The sequence below is a fragment of the Coptis chinensis genome, chromosome 4 (genome assembly GCF_015680905.1).
Source record: "Coptis chinensis isolate HL-2020 chromosome 4, ASM1568090v1, whole genome shotgun sequence".
NCBI classification, from domain to species: domain Eukaryota; kingdom Viridiplantae; phylum Streptophyta; class Magnoliopsida; order Ranunculales; family Ranunculaceae; genus Coptis; species Coptis chinensis.
In genome coordinates, this window is record NC_141459.1 from 4,239,520 (window position 1) to 4,261,880 (window position 22,361).

At 35.8% G+C, this 22,361-nt stretch overlaps 3 protein-coding genes across 3 annotated transcripts; 2 read left to right on the forward strand and 1 right to left on the reverse strand.

Moving 5' to 3' along the window:
- The first annotated feature begins 1,644 nt into the window (after positions 1-1,644).
- Positions 1,645-2,214, forward strand: LOC147501322 (uncharacterized). Its single transcript, XM_086604301.1, has one exon. It carries the CDS (start codon positions 1,645-1,647, stop codon positions 2,212-2,214), a length of 570 nt encoding a protein of 189 aa, XP_086460427.1.
- A 10,009-nt stretch (positions 2,215-12,223) lies between these two features.
- Positions 12,224-14,567, reverse strand: LOC147501323 (putative polyol transporter 6). Its single transcript, XM_086606350.1, has 2 exons — positions 14,357-14,567; positions 12,224-13,881 (listed from the first exon to the last, which is right to left on the reverse strand). Exons 1-2 carry the CDS (start codon positions 14,475-14,477, stop codon positions 13,190-13,192), a joined length of 813 nt encoding a protein of 270 aa, XP_086462476.1. The 5' UTR covers positions 14,478-14,567; the 3' UTR covers positions 12,224-13,189.
- Positions 14,568-19,555: 4,988 nt separating this feature from the next.
- Positions 19,556-20,585, forward strand: LOC147501324 (uncharacterized). Its single transcript, XM_086606351.1, has one exon. The coding sequence runs from the start codon at positions 19,633-19,635 to the stop codon at positions 20,461-20,463; it is 831 nt and encodes a 276-aa protein (XP_086462477.1). The 5' UTR covers positions 19,556-19,632; the 3' UTR covers positions 20,464-20,585.
- The last annotated feature ends 1,776 nt before the right edge of the window (positions 20,586-22,361 follow it).

Consider the following 22,361-nt stretch of genomic DNA (forward strand, 5'->3'; position numbering starts at 1 on the left):
CTATCATTCATCTACCAATATTGTGCAATCTAAGAACATTCAAGGATAAAAGTTCTTGGTAAACACATTGGCGCCGTCTGTGTATCGAGAATAAGAGAATTTCATATTTTCTTCTTCTACGATCCAGAATCCAGATTTTTTCGACAAGTTTGAGTGAAAGAAGGGTGATAGAGAAGTGATAATTGGGTTATAATGGCTCCCAAGAAGAGAGCAAATAGCAAAAGAATGGATAACGATAATCAATCGTACACAAGGAACACAAGAGCTTCAGGAAGTAGGAGGCATCAGGAAACAAATATCAATGTTGAGATGTCACTTCAGGAAGTAGTGAAGAAATTGAAAGAAGTAGAAAGGCAAAATGCCATTTTACTGAAGGAGAATCAAGAGATGAAGAAAGGAGGTATAAGTAATGCGGTGAAAGATCTTGATGAAGAAGAGGGGGAGGAGTGTAGCTCAAAATCAAGTAGTCGTTATACTGGAAAGGCATTAGTAAGAAATGAGAAAGTTGCAGAAGTATCACCAATATCGGAAATTCTGATACCACAACCCATCACCAAAGAGATGATACAAAAGATGCTCCAGAAGCAGTTGGGAAATCAGAGTCTGGAAAAAACATCAGCTTCGATAAGGAAACTAGCATATGATGTCAGCAGAAATCCGATACATCAGAGTGTCGAGATGATGTCAGCAGAAATCCGATACATTAGAGTGTCGAGATGATGTCAGCAGAAATCCGATACATCAGAGTGTCGAGATGATGCCTATTCCACCGAAGTTTAAACTTCCGAAATACACTTAGTATGATAGAACATCGGATCCGATGGACCATCTCTTTGCATACAGGCATCAGTTTTCGATATATAAGGGAACAACGTATTTGGATTCATTATTATGTAAGTCTTTCTCTTCAAGTCTGAAAGGGAAAGCATTGAAGTGGTTTTGTTCTTTACAAGAGGGGTTAATATCATGTTATAGGGAGATTGAAGAGAAGTTTTTAACCAATTATGGGCATCAGCGAGTGAAACCAAAGCAAGTGTCGGCTTTGTTCCAACTCAAGCAAGGAAAGAAAGAATCTCTGAAAGGTTTCTTGTCGCAGTTCAAGGCAGAAGCACAACTAGTGGAACATTTAGACGAATCAGAAATGACAGCGGTAATGGCTTTTCAAACTGGACTTATTCCTGCGTCCGATATGCACAAGTATTTGCTTCAAAAGGATATCAAAACTTTGAGGGAATTGTATGATAAAGCCGAGAAAGATGTGCAAGTGGAAGAAGGGGTTTTATCAGCCTTGGTGCAACTTGTGTTACAAGTGTCAGAGGCGAGTAATTCAGCTAAGGAAGAGAATCATCAGAAATCTGATAAGAGAAAAGCTAATGATTCTTATCCGAAGTCAGAAAACCAACCTTCACAGAAGAAGAAATTCGAGAGGTCACTAAGAGAGGAGTAGGACCCATCTAATTACATTGCTATTAATACTACCTTGGAAGATTAATAAAATAGCATTTCCAACATCCGACTCACAAGCTTCGAAATATTCGAGGATTGACCGATTAATCGCGAGATGGAAAGCTCGGGAATTCGTATGACACTAATTAGACCGAAGTAGCGGCAGTGATAAATGATAAGCTTTTAGGAGTGATTAACATGATATATAAAAGAGTGATTCCGCAGAATAAGATTATAAGGGATAAAATACGAAAGATATCGACCATCAAGGAGGTGTTTGAAGTGAATGTAGAGCCGATACCAGTAGATCCTGCTCTTATATCGGCAAGCATACCCGGAGCTATTATGTTTGTACCTAACGATCTATCAAAGGTAATGTTACCTCATGATAATGCCTTGTTGATTACTTTAAGGATATCGGGGTATGATGTGCAAAAGATATTGGTGGATTGTGGAAGCTCTGTCAATATTTTGTTTTGGAAGGCATTTATGGGTATCGGATTTGATGAATCTCATTTGAAAGAACCGCAGTTTAATTTGTTTATGCTCAATGGAACCTCGACAAGACCCGCGGGGGAAATAAAGTTACTAGTAAGGGCAGGTCCACAGACAATTATGACTAAGTTTATAGTCATAAAGCATCACTCAGATCATAATGGTATTTTAGGAAGGAAATGGATACATGCTATGAGAGCAGTTCCAAGTACTTTTTATCAAGTAATCAGATTTCCAACAACTTATGGTCCACATGAGATAAGAGGTGATTAGTCAAAATCTGAGAAGTGTAACTTTGTTACTGTGAAAGGTATGATGAAGGAGAAGAAAGTAGATACTGGGGACGTCTTGGAAGACCCCAAATAGTAATTAATAGAAGATATATCTCTGAAATTCGATACTAAAGAACATCAGTCAGATTTTAGATTTACATCAGAAATGAAAACGGAGATGGAGATAGTTCCAAGCAAAACAATGGAGGAAGTGCAGAGGGTCGATATCAGTAAGAATAATGAAGGATGTTTCACTTTTATTGGTACAGAAATGAGTGCATCTGTCCGAAAAGATTTGGTGGATTTCTTGCAAAGGAATAAAGATGTATTCACTTGGTCGATGGCCGATCTACTAGGTATTGATCCTCTTATATGTTCTCATAAATTGAATATGCGAGAAGGAGCAGTTCTAGTGCATCAAAGGCATAGGAGAGTCAGGCCGATATATGCAAAGGCGGTACAAAATGAGATACAGAAAATGCTAGAATGTGGAATCATCAAAGAGATTGATAATTCAGAATGGGTCGCAAATATTGTTGTGGTCCCGAAGAATAATGGCAAAGTCAGAATTTGTGTGGATTTCAAATAAAGAGTGTCCAAAGGATTACTATCTGATGCCAAGAATTGATGAGTTGGTGGATAGAACATCTGGTTTTGAATTGTTGAGTTTCTGTGATGGTCATTCAGGGTATTTTCGTGTTATTATGTCGAGATAGATCAACTAAAGACAAAGATTTGTTGTTAAAGGAGGTTTTTATCGCTTCATCGAATGTCATTCGGGTTTGAAAAATGCGTGAGCAACGTATCGTTTGGTGGAAAAAATGTTCAAACATTTGATTAAACATATTGTTGAAGTATATATTGATGATATGGTTATCAAGTCAAAAAAGGCGAGTGATCATGTTAAAGACTTAGATACGGTGTTTCGAATTTTTCAATAGTTCAACATGGAGCTTAATCCCGAAAAATGTACTTTTGGGGTAAGTTTAGGGAAATTCCTCAGATATATTGTCACAAAGCGAGGTATCGATGTTAATCCAGACCAGATTCGGGCGATACAGCAGATGCCTTCGCCAAGTACTAGGAAGCAAATCCAAAAGCTTACAGGCAAAATTGCAGCCTTGAATAGGTTTATATCTCGGACTTCCGATAGATATAAACCTTTATTCAAGTTGTTGAAGAAGAATACTAAGTTCATATGGGACGAAGAGTGTGAAATGGCTTTCTCTGAATTAAAAAAGTTATCTTCAAGAAGTACCAACTTTAATTAAGCCAGAAGAAAGTGACACTTTATTCTTATATCTTGTTGTATCAGATTTCGCCATTAGTTCGGTACTCATTAAGATGGAAGAAGGAGCTGAGCGGCTAGTTTATTTTCAGTCTAAAACAATGCTCGAGGCTGAAACTCGATATTCAATGTTAGAAAAATATGCATTAGCTTTTCTTTATTCAACTCAAAGATTGAAGCCTTATTTCCAATCGCACTCAGTAGTGGTGATGAAAAATCTTCCTCTGAAGCAGACTTTAGCTAAGACAGCTAAATCAGGCAGAATGGCAAAATGGTCAGTTCTAATTGATGAGTATGGAATTGAATATAGAAATAGTGTGTCGAAAAAAAAGCCAAGTTTTGGCAAACTTTTTAGCAGATTTTCTTGCTGAAGATGAAGATTGGAGGGCTGAAGAAGATAATATTACATTCTTACAGGAGCCTGATAATGCGTTGGATGAGGATGATCCATGGATGGGCTCAAATGGGTGGAGGCTGTTCGTAGATGAACCATCAGGGCAAAAAGGGTGTGGTATCGACGCTGTGATGATAACCCTAGAAAACTAAAGATTGGAGTTAGCAGTTACTTTGGATTTTCACGCTTCCAACAATGAAGCTAAATATGAGGCTCTAATAACAGGTTTGGAGATGGCTAAATCACTAAATATCAAAGACTTATCGGTTTTCAGTGATTCTCAGTTAGTGATAAGTTAGATCAATGGAGGTTATGCAGCAAAATGCGATAACATTATCGATTATTTGAACTTTGTTAGATTGAAACTCAAGGATTTCAGGAAGATTAAGTTTCAGCACCTTGATAGGGGTGAAAACCGACATGCTGATGCTTTGGCATAGTAGCAACTATGCTTGAAAATGAGGAAGGACGTCTGTTGCATATAGGTGTGCAGCAAACCCCAAGTATCGATATAAAATATTCAGAGGTGATGGAAATAGATACGCTGGGGGTGTCATGATTAAGCAACTATGTGTTGTTTTTGTATGAGGGGAAAGTGCCAGAAGATAAAAATAAGGCTAGAAGGGTAAAAGCAGGAGCAGAAAGATATCTACTGATTGACGACCAATTGTATCGGAAGAATCCAGGAGGTTCACATTTAAAATGTATATCGGCAGCAGAGGCTATACAAACTATTGCAGAAATGCATGAAGGGGAATGTGGGAATCATTCGGCAGGAAGATCGTTGGCAAATAAAATAGTAAGACAGGAATATTTCTGGCCACAAATGCGACGAGACTATCTTCGATATGCAAAAAAATGTATCCATTGTCAGAAGCATGGACATGCCATTCATGTTCCAAAATGAAAGAGTTGCATTATTATCGAACCCATGGCCTTTTTTTTTATGGGGAATGGACATTGTGGGTCCACTAATACCTGGAAAGGGAAAGAAAAGGTTCATGCTAGCGGTAACTGACTACTTCACTAAATGGGTAGAAGCTATAGCTTTGCAACACGTCAAAGAACAAGATATCATCGGTTTCCTGTTTGAACGAGTGGTATGTAGATATGGATTACCATATACTATTAGATCGGATAATGGCCCTCAATTTATTGGAGGAAAAGTAAAAGACTTCCTAGAGTCATATAGGATCAAGCATTTTACATCGGCGCCTTATTACACTCAGGGCAATGGGCAAGCTGAAGCGACAAATAAGACCATCATGGATAATATCAAAAAGAAGCTGGAGGACAAGAAAAGTTTGTGGGTCGAGGAGCTAAACAGTGTGTTATGGGCATACAGAACAACTCTGAGAGTAGCCACAGGGGAATCACCATTTACTCTAGTGTATGGTATGGAAGTGATTACTCCAATAGAGATGGTGGTATCGACATCAAGGACAATGCTGGTAGAAAAGGGTTTGAATAACCAAGGAATGAATGATGAAATCCTAAATTTGGAAGAAAAAAGAGAACAAGCGAGAATGAGGCTTGATTCTTACCATAGACAGCTCAGGAAGGCATTTAACAAGAGAGTTAAACAAAGAAGTTTCCAAGAAGGTGACTTAGTATTGAAAGAAGTCACGCAAGTAACAAAAGAAAAGGGCGCTGGAAAGTTGTCAGCAAATTGGGAAGGGCCTTACATTGTCCATAAGGTGGGAATAAATTGAGCATATTATCTGAAGAAAGTTGATGGTGAATTGCTAGCAAAACCTCAGAATATCAATAATCTGAATGTATTCTATCAATAATGTATGTTTCAAATTTTGCAAGGAAATAAGGTATGTACAAAGGTGGTTCAATTCAATAAAAAAATTCAAATTCGAAATAAATGTGGTTATCGTATGAATGTTGTTATCTTATGATAAAAAGTCCTGAGATTGACAGAAATGTTAATATCAGGCATAAGAAGTCCTGCTACCGACAGAAATATTGATATCAGGCATATTGTCAAAAGTCCTGAAATCATAAACCGAGGCAGATATCAGGCATAAAAAGTCCTGAAATTGACAGAAATGTTGGTATCAGGCATAAAAAGTCCTGCTATCGATAGAAATGTTGATATTGGGCATATCGTCAAAAGTCCTGATATCAAAAACCGAGGTAGATATCAAGCACAAAAAGTCCTGAAATCGACAGAAATGTTGATATCGGGCATATCGTCAAAAATCCTGATATCAGAAACCGAGGCAGATATCAGGCATAAAAAGTCCTGGTGTTGACAAAAATGTTGATATTAGGCATAAGAAGTCCTGTTATCAACAGACGTGTTGGTATCGGGCATATCGTCAAAAGTCCTGATATCAAAAACCGAGGCAGATATCAGGCATAAAAAGTCATGTTATCGACAGAAATGTTGATATCATACATATCGTCAAAATCCCTGATATCATAAACCGAGGCAGATATCAGGCATAAAAAGTCTTGAGATTGATAAAAATGTTGATAGCAAGCATATTGTCAAAAGTCCTGATATCAAAATAGTTGCAGATATCAGGCATAAAAAGTCTTGAGACCAATAGAAATGTGGGTATCAGGCATGTTGGCAAAATCCAAGGCAAAGCAAAAGAACAAAAGATTATAATATGATCTGCAAGCGACGGTGCATGAAAGATCATTCAAACAATAAAGGTATGTCGTTATGCTTTGTTTCTCTATTCTAGCCATAACTACTTGGTTCAAAGCATATCGAAAGGTATATTTTCTGATGATACAAGTCTAAGTATCGCTAATACTCTCGTTTTGCTGAGGGTATCAAAAATATGATTTTCTTATGATATTAGTATCAGTATCAGCGATACTCTCTTTTTGTTGAGGGTATCGAAAATATAGTTTTTCTTTTGATACAAGTCTAAGTATCGCTGATACTCTCGATTTGTTGAGGGTATCAAAAATATGATTTTCTTATGATATTAGTATCAATATTAGCGATACTCTCTTTTGGTTGAGGGTATCAAAAATATAATTTTTCTTTTGATACAAGTCTAAGTATTGCTGATACTCTCGATTTGTTGAGGGTATCAAAAATATGATTTTCTTATGATATTAGTATCGCGATCGTCAATGATACTCTCTTTTGGTTGAGGGTATCAAAAATATAGTTTTTCTTTTGATACAAGTCTAAGTATCGTTGATACTCTCGGTTTGTTGAGGGTATCGAAAATCATATCGAAAATATGATTTTCTTATGATATTAGTATCAGTATCAGCGATACTCTCTTTTGGTTGAAGGTATCGAAAATATAGTTTTTCTTTTGATACAAGTCTAAATATCGTTAATACTCTCGGTTTGTTGAGAGTATCGAAAATATGATTTTCTTATGATATTAGTATCAGTATCAGCGATACTCTCTTTTGGTTGAGGGTATCAAAAATATAGTTTTTCTTTTGATACAAGTCTAAGTATCGCTGATACTCTCGTTTTGTTGAGGGTATCGAAAATACGATTTTCTTATGATATTAGTATCAGTATCAGCTATACTCTCTTTTTGTTGAAAGTATCGAAAATATAGTTTTTCTTTTGATACAAGTTTAAGTATCGCTGATACTCTCGGTTTGTTGAGGGTATCGAAAATATGATTTTCTTATGATATTAGTATCAGTATCAGCGATACTCTCTTTTGGTTGAAGGTATCAAAAATATAGTTTTTCTTTTGATACAAGTCTAAGTATCGCTGATACTCTCGTTTTGTTGAGGGTATCGAAAATATGATTTTCTTATGATATTAGTATTAGTATCAACGATACTCTCTTTTTGGTGAGGGTATCGAAAATATGGTTTTCTTTTGATAAGGACATTAAGAAATTCACGCAAGTTTTTGTCATTGATATATTCTTGGGAATTGAGAAAATGAAAGAAGTATTCAGAAACAATCAGAAACATAAGGGACAAAAGTTACTGATAAAGAAAGAAAAAGATTGTAGCAATATTACAAAACCAGGAAAAGATTGTAGCAAAATTGGTGCAGCCTTAAGAGGGAGGGTACTATTGTACTAAGGAGACCATCTATCTCAGTAAATTCATTGTTTTGGGTGATATCAGCACAAACTCGAGAAGCTGCTGTGGTTGGTACATCGGGATTGATAAGAGGCACAGATACGAGGTCCTGGGCAACAACATCGAAGGGAGTGACTCCATGGGCTATAAGAACATCATGAAGGATATAGGGTCTGAAGGCTGTCAATTGTTCACCTAAAATATTCAAAGTATCGATGACTTCATTAAATTCAGCATCTGAAGTGTCCTTGTACTTCACTTCTTCTATAGCGAAGTTGTCAGTGATCTGCTTGAAAGTTTCTACATGTTCAGCAATTTTTTGTTGTAAAGCTTTCTCGGCAGTTTCAGCATTGACTTTCAGATCGGTCTTCAGTTGATTATTCTTGGTTTTAAACTAAGTATTTTCTCTTCTCAAGCTAGTTACTTCTCGAGTAAGCTTATCAAGTTCTTTTTTCTGAGCATCAATGGTTTTCTGGAAACGACCGATATCCAAATCTTGTGAATAGTGGAGATCAAATTGAGCCAGGGCATTTACCTTAGCCTACGAAAAACATGGGAACATATAAGCAGACTGGAAAAGTTGGGTTAAGCAATATAAGGAAAACTAAGTATGAGTACCTTTTCAAGGAAGTCGCAAAAATTGGTCAATCGATCAACAGAAGACACTTTGCGCACAACGAGTTTATCCATAGGAAGAACGCAGTTAGTAGAGAGTGTAACACCCAAATCCTCAGGAGGATCTTCACCAAAGAGTGATGCAGTTAAAGGGACATCCTCTGTCCATTAATTAAATGAAATACAGGACTAAATATGGTATTAGGATCAGCAGAAGGAATAGATTCAAGATTTTGGCCAGGAGCAAGGTCACTCTCTCCCCAATTGGTTTTACGTTTCTTGGAACTAGTCTAACTGGGATTATTTTGGGAGGAAGAAGCAGATTTATCTCGGGGAGTAGCAGGTGGGTTGACCTTAGCAGGAGTAGTCGGAATCTCAAATGGAGGGACAGATTGTTTATCTTGAGCTTGAGACGATACAGGATCAAAAGCTTTCTGTTTGTTCTTATCAGGTAAAAGGCGACCAACATTGGGATTCACGGACTTTCGAGCCATATCTGTATTCAACAAAAGATGCTGATCAAATATATTTTGTAAAATGGGATATTCATAAAAGTCAGGAACTTCCTTTTTAATTTGGGGAAAAAGAGTTGGAGTCATGGCAAGATTGTTATCTAAATAAGTCCAAAAGCATGGGGGAAGATGAGGAGGCAGTTCATGCAAAGCAAAGGAAGACATAAGGAAAGAAGGGTCATCTATCGGATTTTTCTAGGGGGATTGAGTTAAAGTTGGAGACTGACCCATTTTCTGAAGAGCCCAACTCTTAAGAACAAAAAGAGGCTCGCGATAGTTTTTTATATCAGGAAGGGGAACAATGACTTTGGTGTTCCCTTCTGCATCAGCCCCAGTACGCGCATTGATTTCTTCTTTGGTCCCTTGCAAAAGTTTAAGTACTCTATCTGAGTTCCCACGCGCTTTGTCAAAATGAGGAAGGAAAATTGAAAAGAAGCAGAGAGGTTGGGTAAGAGGGGAATTCCGATATATAAAAATCGAAAGTAAATTAAAAGAAGGGTTTACCTGAAGTATTGAAGACTTGATTTTTAAGGGAGGATTTGCTGGAGTGTCAGCACTTTCCCATGGACCTAGAACAATGATAGGATACTGTGTCCATTCTTTGTCGCTTTTACGATTCTCACGAAGGATACCCCTAATGTTTTACGGGTATGTTTTTTGGGATAAAAATATCCGATAGTCTTTTCACAAAATTTATAGTGCATAAGGATATTAGACAATCTAATTCTATCAGCTTCATAGTTTGCGGGGAGAGATGGCTATTGTAATAATTATAGACAAACATTAATCTCCAGAAGTTACCCATACCCTGACCAAGGGAAATGTTCAGATAATTTAACATTTTACGATCGAGGTTACTTAGGGAAGTCTCAAACCAGCGACGATTTGTCCAACAGTAACAATAATCCCTTGCTTGGTACCACTCTGACATTGGGTGAAGGTTCGGGTACCATCATAATGTTGGAGGTAAAAGGTGGAGGGAATTTGATAGGCAGCTTGAACTAAAGCTAAGTTGGGTCTTTTGATGAAAAAAACGCTAAGTCCATGTCTCCACTGACTCGTATCTTTGATAGTATTGCGCTCAGATTTAGAATCAGTAGCAGTGAAAGGATGACAAGGGACTCCTTCAATGACATAAGATAACTCCCAAGACATATGAGGACGTTCGAGGTTAGCAGAAGTGGAAGCAAAAGCATGGCTATCATGTCTATCAAAAGGGTATCGCCACTATCGACGCTAGCATCAGAAATGGTATTCTCACTCGCCATTGAAGGGGCTATGAGCAAAGAGGGGATGATAAAGGTATTTTTTAGTATCGAAAATTTAATATATATATAGCACAGTATTAATATAGTGTTAGATTGTCGGATAATTCGAGATATAGGGTTGGCATATCGAAAATATCGATATGATAATTTCCATATCGATATATCCGATAGTCATAATAGTACGAATAAAAGTAAATGATTAATACATCTTATGAAAAAGAAGGTGCAAACTTGTATATAATTAAGAGTTTAATATAGTGTTATATATCATCATATAAGCACGAACACAAACACATAGATAGATTGGGAAAATTTGAATTCCAAAAACTAACTTTAAAAACCCTCAAACTGTCGTTTCATATTCTTGCAAAATAAGTAGATATCAATGCTATTTTTAGATAAGTTAACCAAATGTAGGAAAAAAGAAGCATACTTGGATGAGGGTAAGAAAGAGTTTCTTCTTTGAAGAACTAGCCGGAATGGGAAGAATGAAAAGCTAAAAGACTTGGAGTGGGGAAGAAGCGTCTTTAAGAAGCTAGGGAAACAAAATGGTTGATTTTTTTTAATTTTATTATTCAAAGAAATGGGTCAGGTGGTTATATGGGCCCAAATAAAACTGCTTCTCGAAAAATTAAAATTCCGAGCGAGATTTCAAATTTTTGAGAGGGGGCAATGTAGTGGGCAAATATCGCGCCCTGAAATATGTTAGTTGATATTTTGAAACTTGAGATATCGACATAAAGGTCAATATCTCGATATATTTCGAGGTTATGTTTAAATGTTTGCAGAAATAAAACGGGAAATGAAAGAAAAAGAAAAAAGACAGGTGTCAAAAGTGGATTGGGCCAAAGCAAATCAAGGAAGCTATATAAAGACCGGATAAAGAAGAAATATATTCATTCAATCATTTGAGGTAACATATTGCAAATGGCCGGGCAAACCTAATTAAAGAGTCCACTAAAAATTCATTAGAATATCGCGCGGTATAGGAGAAAGAAAGAGTGGATTAAAGCGATTGTAAATTTTCTATCTCTAAATCAATAAAAACCTTTAATTCAATTCCATTCAATCTATCATTCATCTACCAATATTGTGCAATCTAAAAATATTCGAAGATAGAAGTTCTTGGTAAACACAGTGTCATTGTGAATTTGTGATTGACATCCAACAAAAATATGTAATTTTGCCAAAATTAAAAGACAAAAGATTAAGAGTAATTTGGTACTTTCATTAAATGATGCAAAACAACAACCCATTTAAACATTTGCGCAGGTGACACGGTGTGGCAGTGCCACTATGTGATTTCACGTACCAATTGCAAACGTATATCTAGGCCATAAAATTGGTTCGGTGAGAACATTTTTATTTAAGTCTTTCATTTTCTGACCGAAGAGTTTATTTGTTGACTACGGAATGCTTTGATTTTTGTTATCTAGTTCCAAATATATCTTAACATTTAGAGGGGCGTCTGGGAACTTTGCAGGAAAAGCAGGAGTTAGACTCTGGCGCATGATTTTCGTGTTGTTAACTCAAAACACAGGACGTATCCAAAAGTTTAGGAGTCTTACACTCTTAGTTCTAAGCGATAGTTCGGGGGATTTCAGAATTATCAGAATTCTGGAAATCTGGAAAACCGAAATTTACAATATTTCAACCCATGTCATATTTTTATTTGGACTAATTTTGGAATTATTAATATTTCAACAACTCTATGTTAAAAAACCAAAATATACGGTGGGTTTCTGACATTCCGTTCGGAATCGTGAACACTGCCTCTAAAACCTTGTTGAAGTTGAAGTAGAACAAATATGACAGTTTATTCATTCTGGAGTCTACTACCTACACCATTCTGGCTTTTGGCACCAGTTACTCACTACTGAACAACTCCTATCAGTTTTGAAGAAAGAAATACTCCTTTTGTAGTGAACTATAAGAAAACACCAACCTTCTAAGTTCTAACATAGATCTTTTTTTCACTCTTTTTTTAGGTAAAGTTCAAATTTTCATTCGTGCATGTTCCTGTGACAGAAGTCACAAAATCCTTCTCATAGGTACAGAAAACACCAGCCTAGCTTCTAACGTAGACAACACTGAGTATTCTTCTGATGCCCCAATTTGATACACAGTATACCGAGCGACTACTAATCACTTGACACTGGTTTTTTTTGGTGCTCAACATTTACACTTCCTTTAATGTTCTTGGACCTATACTTCGGATCAAAGAGCAGTTCTATCTCCTCCAATGTCCTTCCCTTAGTCTCAGGCAAGAGGAAATAGAAGAAAATCCAAGCCACTATTGCAACACCGGTAAACATAAAAAATGCACCACCGATCGTAATGCGTTCATAAAGTGAAATAAAGCTTATGGAGATGGTAGCATTCATAAGCCTATTCACAGCCACTCCCATACTAGCGCCTTGCGCTCTAAGCCTCAAAGGCCAGATCTCAGAGCTATAGACCCAAGTTATTGGTGCAAGCCCGATTGAAAAGAAAGCTAAAAAGGTGTAAACGGAAGCAATACTAAGAGCCAGTGCCCATAAGAGCTTCTCCTCAGAGTGATGCACTATGGTCAAAGCAGAACCTAAGGTTGCTAAAGCCACAATTATACCCCCAACACTAGTTAGCAAAAGGCGCCTTCGACCAACTTTGTCGAGCAAAAATGTAGCTACCAAGATGAACAAAGTCTTAGTAATGCCAACCCCAATTGTTGCAAGCAGCAGCTTGTCTTTAGTGGTAACTCCAGCTTTCTTGAATATTCTTGGACTATATAAAACTATAGCTTCTATTCCGACCCCATGCTCGAAGAAATGAATTCCAATAGCAGCAATAAAGATTCGACGCACAGTTGGTGTAGGCCTTATTAAAATTTCTTTCCACACCCCTCTCCTTGACTTTTCTTGGATACTTTAACTATGTCATCAGTACAATTCTCATCAATTCCAGCAGCAACTTTTATATCTCTGAGCCTACTGTAAGCTTCTTCTTTAGTATTGCAGATTTCTAACAAAACCTCTTTAGCTTCTCGAAGGCGACCTTGCATCACTAACCACCTTGGAGACTCAGGCATCCTATGAATACCTAAGGCCAAAAAAAGTGATGGAATTGCAGCAATACCAAGCATCAATCGCCATCCTAGTCTAAGTGTTAACTTTCCGAAGAAATAATTTGAAATATAACCAGTTAAGATGCCAAGGCTAATAAAAAGCTCAGGCAGAGAAGTTAAGACTCCCCGATACGAAGGAGAAGAAATTTCTGCTGAGTATACTGGTGCTATCATGAGAGCATAACCTACACCAATGCCAGCAATGCACCTACCGGTCAATAATATTGCGTAGTTAGGAGAATATCCCATAAACACGGAACCAACCAAGAAGATAATAGAGGATAGGACAATTGTGTAACGGCGACCTATCCAATCTGAGACTCTGCCAGCAGAGAGAGACCCCACAAGAGCACAAATATTTAAGATTGCGGCAAGTACTTCAACTTGAAATTCAGTTATACTCATCTCTTCTTTAATGAAGATCATAGCTCCACTCATCACACCAGTGTCTGCAATAAAGAAATCACTCGATCAAACCATTTAATTAATTCAGTTTACTAATAACAATTAACAAATAACATAGGTAACGTCACTTCAAAGATACATAACAAATGACCACAGCAAGCAAACTAGACTACTGGAGGTCTGGACTCTGGAGTACACCAGAGACATCAATAGGACCATCTCCAACAGTCAGTACATGGACGAAATGCCATGACAAAATATGACAAAATTTAAGGATATTGCAAGGCCACATGCCCAGACTTTTACTGTATTATAGATAGTGAATTGCACAAAAAGTTTGGTCCCCAATTTGACAGAAAAAAAAAAAAAAAAAAAAAAGTTTAGTCTCCGTATTGTCAAAACTTGTAAAATTCCATACCTTTTTAATCGTTTTTCGACATAAATATTACAAATATCCAAAATACTAATGTAATTTTATGTAATAATTTTATGTACTGAGGAACAGGGAAAAGAGATTACCATAACCAAATATAATGGAGATTATAGAAGCAACTATAGCACATCCACAAGAATACTTATTAATCGTTGTTTGCTCTGAAACCATATCTGGGTGTTCTGTATTGTGCTTAAGCTGATCCATCTCCTTAACATTCAGAATACCCAGATATGCATGTTTTCAAATGTCCTTTTGTGCTCTTAAATATTAATTGTGCTCTTATGTTTGAGAATAGGATTGGCTGGTTTTACGGCCATATTAGTTGTTACATTTCTTATTTTAGCGGCATGACACATTAGATTTTAAAATTGTTTTCTATGAGTTGAACACCGTTTTCTAACCAAATGCTGAGGTGTTGTGTAATTTGTATGTTAATAGAACGAGCATAGAAGAAAAACATTTAACTCTAGGACTAGCGGATCCTATTTAGAATTTCGTTCTTGTCAACGAACTTGGTTGTTAGTTGTTACTTGTTAGGATAAATGATGGCAGCAGATATTATTCTTGCTCCAATTCCATCCACAAATCTGCAAGTGCACTAAATTTGGATAATGATACCACCTATGCTAGACAACTGATTTCTTGTCAAATTGCTGAATATTATGACTTTGTTAAGTCAAGACAGCAACAAGTGTTTCATTTCATCTCACAACTAATCCCTCTCATTTCATATTAGGACTGGTATGCAATCCCATCTCGAACTTTTAACTACTACAGTATTTCGCAACATTTCATAACCACAGGTTTCTTTTCCACTAACGACTCACTAGGATATTTGCAAATGAAAAATGGTGTTAAAGAAGGACAGAGCGAGTCAATAGTCTCGCTATCAGCCAATATAATCTTCATGGGTTCGGGGTGTATCCAGCCGTACACTGACTAGTTCCTGAGAAAAATACAATGAAAATTGATCAAAAACTAACATGAGGACATATATGCTAATGACTTACAAATCTTTTAATGATTGATTAAGCAATATTTGATTTAATATTTCCAAAATGTATGGTCTTCTCTATTGTTTAGTGAGGTGAAGTCACCCGAGTCGCAACGAATTCCCTTTTAGATGCGTACTGTAAAACAGCCATAGCAAACAAATGTGCAAAATCTGCACGCGTTTACACTATCTTTAGTGCATACAATGCCAATTCCTTGAAAAATTCTGGATGATAGTTACACAAAGCGAACTCCAAGTGGAAAAACTGAAAATGTTATCTTTCATGTATGAGACTTGTTCTTGTGCACTAAATATTACAGTCCTTTTATTCATGTGACTATAAAGTAACCGATGCCACTAAATCATCTACATATCTGAAGGTGATTCATTCTAGACATTTAATCACACACAGGATCGAGCATAGTATAAAATATCGCGATAAATATTAAAATTTCAACAAAAGATATATAAATATCATAATATATTTAGAGATATAAATATCGGTGATATTTCGATGATATTTATAATATTTATGATATTTTGTGATATTTTGTGTAGATAACAATTTTATTTAATATTTACTATTGTATTTTAAATAAATATAAATTATATATCATGATATATCAAAAAATATCTACAATATCCATGATATTTATCGATATTTTAGATATATTCACAATATTTGCATATAAAACAATATCAAATATCCCCAAAGAAAGGGATATATCCACAATACATATCTGTAAATCAGAAATTGATATTTTGTCATATCCTGATATTTTGTAATATGCGATCCAGTACATGACTTTAACTAAATGATATAGTATAAAGCTTATTCTAATCACATAATCACATAGCTAAAGTAACTTGATCATCAATCAAATTTTAATTAGTCAAACTTTAAGGAAAAAGAAAATTGTACCAAGCATTCAAAGAAAAAATGTCACATACCAAAATACTAGTTTCCGCATCTCTAAGAGCATCTTTAGGAGAGAAACCAAGAAAACACTAAATATTTGAACCAAACCAAATACCAAACCAAAAAACACTAACTAACTTTAAGAGCGATATCAAATAGTTGATATCAAATAACACGATTTTGGATAAACCATGCCGTATAGCCCACGCAGCTTTCGCAAAACCGCGCCACAAAAGCCCACCTTAGAAGCCCAAGCCCATGCGGTTTTCCAGAAACCACGCAGTGTTTAAAACACTGCGTGCTATGTCTTTATATACATAACCAAAACCACCAGTTCATTCATTTTTAACTTTTCTCTCAATTCATAAACCCTCTCCTTATTAAAAAAAAACAAAAACTTACCTAAACTCTTGAAATTTTATATGGATCATTTTCAACCTTTCGACGGTGATGATAATGAGTATTGGCACTACACAAACGACATTGGCGATGATGTAGAGGTTGAAGAAGCCGAGGAAGTAGAAAACAGTGGGGGAGAAGAAGTCGAGGATGTCGCGCCGACTGATAGACATCCCTATGTACTTGAGTATCAATTGAACGACTTCGATTGACAATTTAATCCCGATGAAACACTTGATATTCAAGTTGTGTTTTCTACACGTGATACAAAACATGTGTCGTGTCGAAATTCGTGTAATTAATTAGTTTTGATTAAATATTTTGAATATTATGTATTAATTAGTTGAGTTGGACTAATTAATTATTTATTTTATATGCTTTATTTTTTTTCATAATATCATAAAGTTATTGACTACCGAGTTTGATCGGTTTTACTTGGTGTTAGAGAGTGGTGGAAGGTTTTTAAGAGTTTGGATGAGTTTGTACATATTAGAGATAGTATTTTGTGTACACCTTTGGGTCTTTTGGTTGATGTAGATTATGAAAAAGCTGATTGGGCAGTGGTCATTGCTTTAGTAGAAAGATGGTGGAATACAACTCATACATTTCATTTTTCTTGTGCGGAGTTGGGGTTCACACCTCTAGACTTCACCATGATTTTTGGGTTGAGTATCGATATAGGCCAACCGATACATTTTAATACAAATTATGAGAACATTGGTAGTATGCTTATAATTTTTCCTCACTTGGATGCGGATGCTTATGATTTTTATGGTATTAAGTTATCTCATATTAAAACTGCATACTTGGAACCTCTCTTGGATCCTAATACATGAGCGAGTTAGTTTTGATTGTTCTACTTGGTAGTGAGGGTGTTGATGTGTATGTTAGGGCTTTTTTTATGTTTTTTATTGGGCATGTTTTGTTTCCAAATGGTCATTCTACTGTACGACTTGGATATTATGCTTATGTTTCTGATTTGCATAATATGAAAGATTATGACATTGGTATCTCAGTATATGTCACACTAATAGCGGCGTTAGACAAATCTTCACAAATATTTGGAAGTAAAAGTCCTCAGATTGCAGGATTCACAGGACTTTTGGAGATTTGGTTTTACGAGTACTTCCGTTGTCTTTGTCCTAACATAGACATGATTGCTGATACTCGCCCTAGATTTGCAAGTTGGTCAGGGCCTCACTTGACTTGTAACAGGGGGCATATTAAAAATAATGTGTATATGGCTCGTCCTCAGATTGATATTAGATCGTTGTCATCTATTGAGTTGAGACCTTGGCATTTGTCTACTGCCTTTGACGATCCAGTTATGCAGTATGCTTGTGTTTTGTCACGTCACAGAGTTGTTTTTGCCGCACGTGACTATAAAGTTTGGTACTGTGGCGACAGATGTTGGAGACAGTTGACTGGATATTAGTGATCCCATACCAGATGTTAGTGATGCTAAGTCGTGGAGTAGAACTCAAGTTCATGAAGTTCATGCCAGTGGTGGTCCTTGGCCAGATGTGTCTTCTTTTGTTGTTGAGCAAATTGAAGATCAGGATTATAGATGGTGGAACCGTGTCTCTATGAGTTCATTGTTGCCCCCTGTTGGTCGGGCTAGTTTGTGGGCCTAGAAGAGATGAGACGTGAGCTATGTATTTCTCATCCGCCACAGCCTGTTTACAACTCACAACCTGTGAATGCATATCATCCAGCTCCTGTGTATGCCACTAATCCGATGATGTTTGTCGTGTGTGGACCTAATGGGGAGGTTACTTACCTTTCCATTCCTGAGGTGCCTGATGCTCGTTTCCATGAGTTAGAGCCGCAGATTGATCAGTATACCCTGGTGAGTTTAGTTGTTTTATTTATCTTCTTCATTATATATATAATATGTACTCACACTGTATTTTCTTGGATTTTCAGGCTGAGATTCGGAAAAAATATGAGAACAAGGTTCGTATGTTTGATGGGATGAGGACTGTCTTGTATCATTACAGCCAAGAAAGAGAGGAGACATATTCTCAAACATATCAACAATCCTAACGTGCGTATGACAAGACTCGAAAAGCGTATGAGGATATTCAGCAGGTGTACACGCAACAACATCAAGGATATAAGGAACTTCAGGGTGAGGTAGTTAACATTCGTGTAGACAGAGAAGATCTTGGTTCTCAAGTTAGGAACTTAAAGGAGCAACTTCAAAACATCCAAATGGAAATAGGAGAGTTATCGAATGGTAAGGGGCGTAAGAAGAGAGTTAAATAAATTTTATGTAATATGAGATGTATAAGAATATGTAATTACACAATTCATTCTTATTAGATACATAATCATAGGTTCCTAATTTTTTCATTCTGATATCATTCAAGTTCAGTTCCTAATTTCTATCATTTTTATTCATATCATGCACGCGATTTTGGATAAATTGCGCCATAAAAGTCCACTGTCTAGCCCAAGCACATGCGGTGTTCGAAACACCGCGCCATAGAAGCCCACTGTCTATCCCAAATTCATGCGGTGTTTGAAACACCGCGTATTTTTTTCAAAACCGCGAGAAAAATTTGATACAACACTAAAAACAAACACTAAATTTAGGTGTTTGTTTTGGTGTTTTCATCAACATGTGTGTCTCTTGAAAATGAAAAAACACAAAATTATTGAAAATTTAGAATTTGATGCTAGGACAATATGTCACCTAAAGATGCTAACTAACGAGATCTCCAAAATAGTGGAATATTTCATGAAATTTACTATCATGCTTTAAATCTGCGAAAACAAAATGTCAGAATGAATTAAATGGCCCATAAAACATGAAGATAGATATGCATCATATATCCAAGACTACAATATCAAAAGAATGACAAGTCAGGAATAAGATGACGTCTTTGATATGACTGCAATATATTTTGCAGGCGCAGAATCTATTGCGTGTTGCCAGGTTTTTTTTTCGGGGCTACAGCCGGCTTCTCCCTATCTATAAACTCCCTCCCACACATACATTACTAGACAACACCTCATTTCTCAACTGCAACATTCCATTAAACATGGCAAAACGCTTCAAACTCAAACTCTCATCCATCCTCATTTGCAAATCCAAAAACCCATCCAACTTCCCCATCACACCCATTCCACTCTCCCACAAACCCAACTCAACTCCCGTACACGTGTCTTCACCTCCTGTTTCCTTCGGTTGTGGAGGTAATCGTAGTTCGAAAAAACCTAAGAAAACATACATTCGCTACTACTCTAACATAACTGACTCAACACCCAACACTCCCCCACGTAAGAAAATCTACAACTCATCAGCTTCGGAAGGCTCAGATGAGTACGTGTCTTCATCGCCTGCTTTTGAGAAAAACAAAAAGTCCAAAAAGCCAATAACTCGTTTCAGTAACTGTTCAGCTGAAACAGCATGGTTTAGTAGTGAAGAAGTTTCTAGAACCCTCTCAACTAACTCGTCTTCTTCTTCTTCTTTTTCGGATTCGGGTACGGGTGTACAGCTAGACCCGATTAATGAAACACCCATTAACGGTTTAATCGTTAAGAGGAAGCCAAAGAAGAAAAAAAGTGGCAGGGTTAAAAAGGTAAAATACTATCCTTGTAGAAACAAAGTTGTTCCAACAGGGAAAAAAGAGGAAGCAGGGATGAAAATGGAGGAGAGTTTAGCAGTGATGAAAAAGTCGGAAGATCCTTATGGAGATTTTAGAAGGTCAATGATGGAAATGATAGTGGAGAGAGAAATGTTTGAGACTAAAGATTTGGAACAGCTGTTACAGTGTTTTCTTTCTTTGAATTCACGTCATCATTATGGTGTTATTATTCAAGCTTTTTCTGATATTTGGGAGATCTTGTTTTGTAAATCTGCTGCTATGTAAGATTAATAATGTGTAGAAATGTGGACTACTTAATCGTTTTATTTTGGTTGATGGATATCATGTAAACAACGTTGTTTGGTTATTTGGTCATTGAAATGTGTAATGCTAATATTATTCTACTATAGTATTAACCATAGTACAAAATATCATGATATAGGTATTTATCGATATTTAATTTCTGGATATGTATCGTGGATATATCTCTTTTTTAGAGATATTTGATATTGTTTTATATGCAAATATATATTGACAAATATCTAGATATTTTTTGATATATCATAATATATTATTTATATTTATTTAAAATATAATGATAAATATTAAATAAAATTGTTATATACATAAAATATCTCCAAATATCTCTAAATACCACAAATATCGTTAAAATATTACCGATATTTATAGTTGTATATATCTCTGAATATATTGTGATATTTATATATTTTTTTCTGAAATCCGAATAGATATTTTGTACTATGGTATTAACAGCCCTTTAAAATCTTTTCGTGTTGATTGTTTATTTTGTTTGTGGTCGAAAATTTCGTGGATGATAATTGATCAAGTATATTTATAAGTTGGCGGTTAATTTTGAGTGAAGTTTTACGTTAAGAAAAAAAATTAAATTGTAGAGGCTGAAAAAGGCGATCGCCTCTACCTATTGAGCTACATCCCCATTTGTTGTTGTGCGTAGGGGTGGGCAATGGGCCGGGTCGGGCTAGCTCGGCTCTAAACATTTAAAGTCCTTCGATATTTTTTTAAAAGTCAAGATAGAACCGGTCACAAGTCTAAACCTCAAGCCGACCACGACCCTAGATATATTTTTTTTTTTTTTTACTATGGTTTTAAAACTCATTTATATTACAAAATGTAATAATCTATAAACTCAAAGTCCAACCAATCTAAGAATAATCCTCAGATAAGTCCAAAAATTTAAAATGCACATCCACAATCTAATGAATCAAGTACATCGAGAGTTCGAATTTGTTTTTCCTCAGACTCAAACCTCACTAAAATTACATTTAACATTGAAATACATGTAACAAATAATTATATTATCATTTTAAAAAAGAAGTTTAGATATAAAGAAGAAACATAATAGTTTTGGTTAAAATCATTGGATTGTTAAACTATTTGTAATATCATAAATTATTTCTATAATAGATTCAAACAAATATAATATTACCTTTCTTCTACTTTAAAAAATTTCAAGCTTTGTATATGAAACGAAAATATTGGCTTTTGAACAAATGATTTATAAGGTTTGAGATTACAAATGTCATTTTTCCTGACAAATGTTGTTTTTGGTTTCTATGTTACAAATGTCCGCTCAATTTTGTTTTGGTGTGGAAGAAACCTTTAGTTTTAGACTTGGCTTTGGATGTGAATAAAAATATAATTTATAAGAAATAAGTGGAAAAAAATTGAGAATAATAAGTTATGGACTTTGACTTGATGATCAAAGGAATAAAGTCTTATTTTTATTGGCTGAAAAAGTGCTCATTGTTCTTGGTTGAGTTGACCCATATAAAACAAGTTATTGTGGGTCACGGTTAAATTACAAAAAGATTTTTTTTAATCAAAATATTTAACAAAGAGTATTATGGATGTGTATGTAATGAAAGTTTAGTAGGGTCGAATATTTTTTAGAATCTACAAAACTCTATGAGGGCTTTAGTTGTGAGGGCTTTATAGGGCTTAGGGTCTAGTATCGTTAGTAGTATCACGGTTAACAATTTTTATTCAAAATATCACTGTACAGTTAATATTTTTTATCTACAAATTCACAAATAATTCCTAGTATAGTAGTATGCAAAAAATCTCGACAACATTACTGGTCCATTTGTAAGTAGAACACTTGGGCATTTTTCTTCGTTGTAATACTCTTCTGTTTCTTCTCA